Below are 7,578 nucleotides of genomic sequence, written 5' to 3' on the forward strand. Positions count from 1 at the left end.
TCAAGAACTACAACGAACGGCTCGTTTGGACTACAGCGTTTGTTTTCCGGGTTTTGTGATATCACAAAGCGGCCCATTAGAATATCATTAAAATAATTACCACCTACGGAAATTCGACTGGTTGGGGGGTGGGGAGGGACGATGTCGTGGTTAGAATGCTTGGTTAAGTGCATCAGACAAGACGACGACGACGACGAAGTGCTGCTGTAGCCTCAAGTTTTCGCAGGTTATTACACATACACCTGAATAATTATGTATGTAAATATGTATGTTACAATTATATAAACGTTTTTATAATAAGCAGTGTTTCCCATACATTGAGTGCGGGTGTTTTTATATCACCGTATTTCTGAAGGAAACCGACTGTCTTCAGAAAATTGGATGTTATTTTCATTTAATCTTGCATGTAATGTCTGTAAAAGCAGTGTTTTTTTGAGCTGAGCACTGCTTAGTGTACAGCCGTTACCGGGGAAACCTTGATCTCTACCACTCCAACAGCGCCTCCTGCTGGCAGAGAACGAGTTTGCATATATATGCCGCCTGGGAAACGTCTCAGGTTACTTATGTAACTATGGTTCCCTGAGTAGGGAATGAGACACTGCGATTAGATTTTTGGCCCTCCATGTTAAAAAGTTTGGCTACCCCTGCACAAGAGCAACAAACATAAGAGACAAATCCAGACAGTGTAACAAATAAAACCAGACAGACTGTTAAAAAGTCTTCCTCTAATTCTCCAAAACCAGCATTTATTTTGTTTGCTAGTCCCTTACGGTTTCCATCAACACTTATTTGTCAGCTAAGGCACAAGCAAGTTTACAAACACTTTATAACTTGTCATAAAAAATAATGTTCAAGGCAGCTGTGAACTTCCTCTGATCCGCATGTGTGCTAAGTGTTGTTTGTCTTGGCAGATTAAAAGTTTTAAGCACTGACTTTTTTTTCATAATCAAAGAGAGACTGGCAGAAAAGAAAATGCGAGTGAAAAGTTTACTGCAGCTGCTTTGGGAAAAGTGTTTGATGGTACAGCTCTACCTGTCTTCATGTCTTCCTCTCTGCCATCTGAAGGCCTGAAGTCTCTATTATAGTAATATGACCTACACACCTGTGCCTGCATAATTAATCAGGCTTCACATCAGCCACCTGCACTGCTAGATCAGTCTCGGGTTACAATTAACTTCTAGTCCAAAATCTGCTAACTGCACCTTTGCGCTGAACTGTACTGCTAAATCGACCCCTGGATGTCACTAACAGGCCGTTTCACAGGTGTCCAGTGAACGAATGACATCATGGGCACGTTTACCTGCTGCTTAGTGTGTTTGTTCAGTGTTTCGCCTGCCGTTGGGGGCGGCAGCCCCCCCAACACCCCCCTTGAAGTTCAAGTTAATTTTATTTAATTATAATTTCTCTATAGCGCCAGATCACAACAGAAGTCATTTAAAGTTACCTTTCCTATAGAACAGGTATATACCTTGTTCTTTTATTAAGCAAACTAAATAGCCTTATGTTATTTATCTTATTTACATGACGGCATGTAATTTTAAATGTTTTAATTGTAATATTAAATGACCTTTATTTTCCAAAAAAAATTTATTTGTTTAATTTTCATTACTTAAAAAATAGATTAAATTAATGTTTTATGCCTTAAAAAAAATGTAAATACACAACACAGAATTTCTGAGCAAAAAATCATAAGGCTATTAAATGAAACTTGTTTTATGCTTTCAAATAATTAGACATGCTAAAACAGAATTTGGTTACAATAAAACATAAGGTTGGAAAAAGAAAACATTTCATAGGGCCCCCATTAAAAAGGAGTCCAGAAAAAAAAAACTAAAACAGAACCCCCCTCCCTCCTCCCCTGTTGAATCTGGTGTGCAAGGTGTGCGGCTCTTACCTCTAAGAGCTGTTTTCAGGTTCACTTTGGCCTGGCGGTGCAGGTCTTCCACGCAGGCTGGTCTGGAGCCCGGCAGAAAGACGTTCTCCTGCTGGTGCCATGGAGCCGTGTAGTGCACAGTCCACTTTTTCTCTTCATCCAGATTAGATACGGCTAAAAAACACACACACACAAAGAATAAAAATTATTTATATGCCATAAACAATCAACATACCTATTTATTCATGCACAGAACATGCACATATAACCAAATGCAAGTAATAGCGACCAAATGTGTCCATTTGTGGTCACACTGCGAGTCAAAACAGAGCCAAAAGTACTCCTGCAGGATTTCAATTTGTTTTAAAGTTGGCTACAATATTGTGCTTAAACTTTAACTTGGTCAACCCTAAAAACTTGAACCAAAGAGTGACTTTAAGTGAACAAGAAGACCGGTACAAGCTAGCAGAGGTGCAAATGGGTCATGACGTAAAGGGGAATCTTGGAGGAAAGACCCCTGGAGCTGTCCCGACAGCAAACAAACAAAAACAACAGGCTGGTTGTTTTAACGTGAGAGGAAGGGAAAGTAGAGGAGCAGCGGTGGGAGTTTTCTCACAGGTGTGAGGAGCTGTGTGTCCACAGGTGGCACTGGGCCGTTAGGCTGTGATGGCCCATCATGAGAGAGCTGCCAGACTGACAAGCGGAGCCCACGGGAGGCTATTGTGTTTATTCATGAGACATCAGGACTTTCAATATAGAAGTGATTTCTTGCTCTTCAGAGAGACTAACACATACTGATCTGTGACTATTAATTAATCTACCAAGGGCTTCTGTGCACAGCTTCTGGTTTCTCTATGGCCAAATGTCATTATTTTTTACATTTAGTTTTCAATTTGTAAATAAATAAATAAAATTAAATCATTAAAAAATATCATAACCCTAAAAACAAAACTAAAAAAGCCATAAAACAATAATAGAATTGAATGAAAATACAGAATAATAAATATACTGAGAATTTTATAATTACATGTTTTTCTAATAAATTTTTACATTTGTAAATATTTTTGAAAGAAGTCGTATATGCTCACCAAGGCTGCATTTATTTGATAAAAAAATACAGTAAAATGTAACATTATGAGATATAAATAGAAAATAAAGAATTAATAAAGTATTTTCTAATATATTTAAAGCAGACTTTTTAGTTGCCAAAACAGTTATACTGTTTAATATGTTTCTGGAAATCATGATGTCACTGTACCTTTTGATTAATTTAATGTATCCTTGGTGAGTAGAAGTATGATGTTAACTTACAGAAGTTTGGATCTAAAAGTATAAATTGAAAAGACACCAGTGGGGGCAGGGAAAGGTGCTGGAATCAAACTCAAGCAATCAAAGTGTGAACATGTTTTTTTCATTCCCTCTCCAGGTTTTGCTCTCTTCATTAACCACAACACTGAGTCTTTGAACTTGTTGTTCAAATCAATTCTGGGCTTCAAAGGGACACATTCTCCTCAAAGGCATCATCTGTGCAGACATCAGACAGGACAAAGCAGACCAACACATGGGAGGAGGGCATTTAGCACTGCAGAAAAACACGTTACAAATACTGCCATTTGTAAATGAAACGACACAATCATCTAACAAGTGCTGTAGATTCACAGATATCTCTGTTTAGGACATACATTAACTGCTCAAGTCTGTGGGCCTTTAGCTTTTAGCTGTGTATAATTAAGTATTCTGAACAAAAATAAAATCACCGGCTTGTCCCTAGAATTCATCCTGTCGGAAATATTGATGCGTTGAGTTTGCCACGGGTTAGTACCTAAATGTTATGTGATCATGGCTTCATCGGTGTGGTAACAACCAAACAGGTCAATAATCTACCAACCAGCTGACTCTGTCACATAACCAGACCAACACGGAATCTGCGCAAACAGAATTCCACAGAACTGGAATATCATTGGAGTTCTACATATCCCTAATTCTTGGCATGTGTGTAAAGTGCACAATTTATGTGCCCAATGTATGTTTTCAAAAAGTCTTCCTGCACAGAAGTCTTTCCATCGCAGAAAAAAAAAGGATACCCAAACACATTTGTTCATTTGATCAATAAGACCATTTGCTGGACAACAAAACCAGATGCACAAAAAGCATTAAACAACCTTCGTACTCCGTGGGAGAGATAAAAGTGAGCGAGCCCTTTGAAGTGCCTACAATAAATATCAGATAATTCCAGAATAGGCAATACACGCACTCACACAGCCCAGTCCACAACCCATTAAACCTGTCTGTGTGCTTGTGGGGAGTGAGGAGAGCGGCGGCAGGAACAAAAACCTGCATTGTGCCCAACATCAATCTCCACATCAGCCTGAGCTCAGCACTCAGAATCAGCCTATTCAAAATTCCCATAATCCCTCTGGTCCTGCTCGTACCCACACAAAACACACACACGTTGCAGTCAGCATCCACAACGTGTAACACTGGAATATGGATAAGCTCATCCAATTAATTTTGGCTCAGAAGATAAATGATCACAATTAAAAATGAATCACAATTTTAAAAACTGTTTATTATGTTCCGTACTACTGAGACAAAAAAATAAATAAAAATAATTATAATGATATATATATATAAATATATAATTAACACTGGATTATGTTTTATGAAAGCACTTTCATAATTTTTAATGCAATCGTATTAAAGCATTTAATGTCAATGAAGTAGATCAACCAGTGTCTGGTTCAAGAGCAAACTGTATTCAACCATTATTAAAAAGTGTCTTCCACAAATTGTGAATCTATGTTGATTAGTGATGCACAGATAATACATTCTGATTAATACAGATAAGACATTAAAATATTTTTACAATATTCTTAATATATTTAATATCTTAAAAATGTACTTTTAATATCTATTTTTATAATGCACTATTTCTATATTATAAATTCTATACAATTTTAACTGAAAAAAAAAAATCACAAAATAAAACTAATAGTTAATTAAATAATTTGTAGTGTTAGTTTATATTAAATGTTTAAGATATTAAATATTACCTCTAAGAGAAAATGAGATGAAGTCTAAAAGTAAACTAGCCTACATGTAAAATCAGGAGGGAACTGAGCATGCACAAAGTCACACTGTACAATTAAATATCGACAAATGCAGATAAATGAAATAGCATTTTTTAAAAATATATTATCGACTGATAACTGATACGGTACCAATATATTGTGCCGTGTCTAATGTAAATATTTGAAACCAGAGTAGGTATAATAAAAGATGCACACAATTTACCACAATTTATGCGTGACAGGGTCATTATCTGGACATCATAAGCAGAATCAAGGTGTCAACAGGTTTGTCTATTAAGTGTACAGGAAATGACTCATCTGTCCATGTAGAAATACAGATATACAGCTCTTTATGAACTCTGCACTTACATACCTCACAAAGTACTGACCTGCCACACAATCTGACACATTTAATGAAATCTCTTAAATTTACAATAAACCACTAGCTGATAGATCAATAAAACACAGCTATTGAAACAAGTTCACAAAACTAGATAGAAACCTGTCTGATCTCCATCAGCACTGAAAGAACATGGTCAAAGAGTTCTTACCCTTGCGTTTGAAGTATTTAATGACTGACTTGAGCGAAGTCCCAATGAACACCATTATTCCAGTGTGTGAGGCAGGTGGATCCGGTGTACAATTGTCTCGGCCTCCCAATACACGGGAGCGCTGGACGAGCAGTGTGTGTGTGTCCACAAACCTGTGTCCTCCTGCCAACAAGTCAGTGTGTGCCTCTCCCCATTTGATCAACGCTTATCGCCTCCACAATGAGCCCCTCCTACATATACACACACCCTCAACCCAACCCTGGGAAACACCTCCTCCTCCCTTACACATTCACACACACACAAACACACACAAACACACACAAACACACACAAACACACACAAACACACACAAACACACACAAACACACACAAACACACACAAACACACACAAACACACACAAACACACACAAACACACACAAACACACACAAACACACACAAACACACACAAACACACACAAACACACACAAACACACACAAACACACACAAACACACACAAACACACACACACACACACACACACACACACACACACACACACATTCTTCAACAAGAGGCTTTCTGTCAATATAAAACATCGTAAGATCTTCTCCGACCCAAATCATGAGACACACACACACACACACACACACACACACACACACACACACACACACACACACACACACACACACACTCACTCCTTGGGGCTCAGAGGGAGGGGTGTAGTATATGCCCCTCTGTTCATCTGTGCTTCGGTTACCAAGGAGCTCGCCAGCACAGCTCATCCAAAGTATCCACCCTGCTTCTTTCACTCTAACACAAGCTCATTGGAAAGACAAATTGCAAATGAGATCTCTTTAATCTCTCAATTATTTCTCCTAGGCCGCAATTAGATGAAATTAGTTTTGCTAAAGTTGCAGTTTTTTGTTCTAAGACCCCTGCTATATGTCTTCTCTAGAGTCAAGTATGGACTGAGTAGTTTTAAACTGTGCTCAGATTTGCCAAGATCTCAAAGTTTTTGTTTCTACTATAATACACAAGCCTATAGGAAAAAAAAAATTACAAATGAGATTTCTGTAGTGTCTTAACTGTTTTTCCTAGACAGCACTGAAATAAAACAGAGGCTTTTGCTTCAGTTTTGCTCCTGAGAAAAAGAGTCTGCAATAAAAATAGAAAATGATTTCAATATAAACTCAAATGTTTCTCCAAATAATCAGTTTCTATTAGGTCAGTAAGATTTAAAAATAAATAAATAAATATATCATGCTCACCAAGGTTGCATTTATTAAATAATAATAATTTTAATAAAAAATGTAATTAACAGGCTAAATAAAAATATACATTGCTAAATATTCTAACTTAAAACGATCATTCTAATATGCTGATTTGGTGCTCAAGAAATATTCCTCATTACCAACATTTTTATTATTGTGGTGAAAACCATGAATTTCAAAAGAACAAAAATGATTTGAAACAGATTTTTTGTTAACAATGTAAAATTCTTTTCACTTTTGATCAATTTAATGCATTTATGCTAAATAAAAGTATTAATATCTTAAAAAAAAAAAAATCAAGAATAATCAAATATTCAAGACTGAGAGGACAAGTCTTAGAATAAACCATTGGAGAATCCCATAATGACCAACTACTAATCTGAACATTTTGGGTTGTTCCCCCTCAGTGTCGGCCCTGTCAACAATAGTCTCAAATATGTCTATTTTAATTTCTCCTAAGACATTTTATCAGAAACAATTGATACTCAAAACATAAATAAGAAATAAGTTAAGTCTCCTGGGCTATGATAAAACAACCTGAGCAACAAAACTCTCAATCCGGACCATGAGGTTTTGCTTCATCTGTTGTAACCAGGCATGCGTGTTCATACTTTGGACATTCACATATGTGCATATTTGTCGTTGCTGGAGGACAGAAGGAGCAGGTCTCCCACTGATAAGCTGGCTTGCCGTGTTAGCACACAGCCACTGAATCTAGACCACTGGAATATAGATCACACACACACAATCTGCCCCATTGTCTACACGCGCACACACACACACGCGCACACACACATACCCTGTCTCTTTGCATTATCGGGGG

At 37.2% G+C, this 7,578-nt stretch overlaps 1 protein-coding gene across 1 annotated transcript in view; it reads right to left on the reverse strand.

The window, feature by feature from the left end:
• Positions 1 to 7,578, reverse strand: part of LOC107693225 (NHS-like protein 1) — a 123,676-nt gene that overhangs the window by 27,891 nt on the left and 88,207 nt on the right. Inside the window, exon 2 of the mRNA XM_016492517.1 lies at positions 1,895 to 2,047. Within this exon, the coding sequence (XP_016348003.1) occupies positions 1,895 to 2,047 (153 nt within the window). The remainder of the gene's footprint in view (positions 1 to 1,894; positions 2,048 to 7,578) is intronic.

Source organism: Sinocyclocheilus anshuiensis, unplaced genomic scaffold (genome assembly GCF_001515605.1).
Source record: "Sinocyclocheilus anshuiensis isolate Anshui unplaced genomic scaffold, SAMN03320099.WGS_v1.1 scaffold810, whole genome shotgun sequence".
NCBI lineage: Eukaryota > Metazoa > Chordata > Actinopteri > Cypriniformes > Cyprinidae > Sinocyclocheilus > Sinocyclocheilus anshuiensis.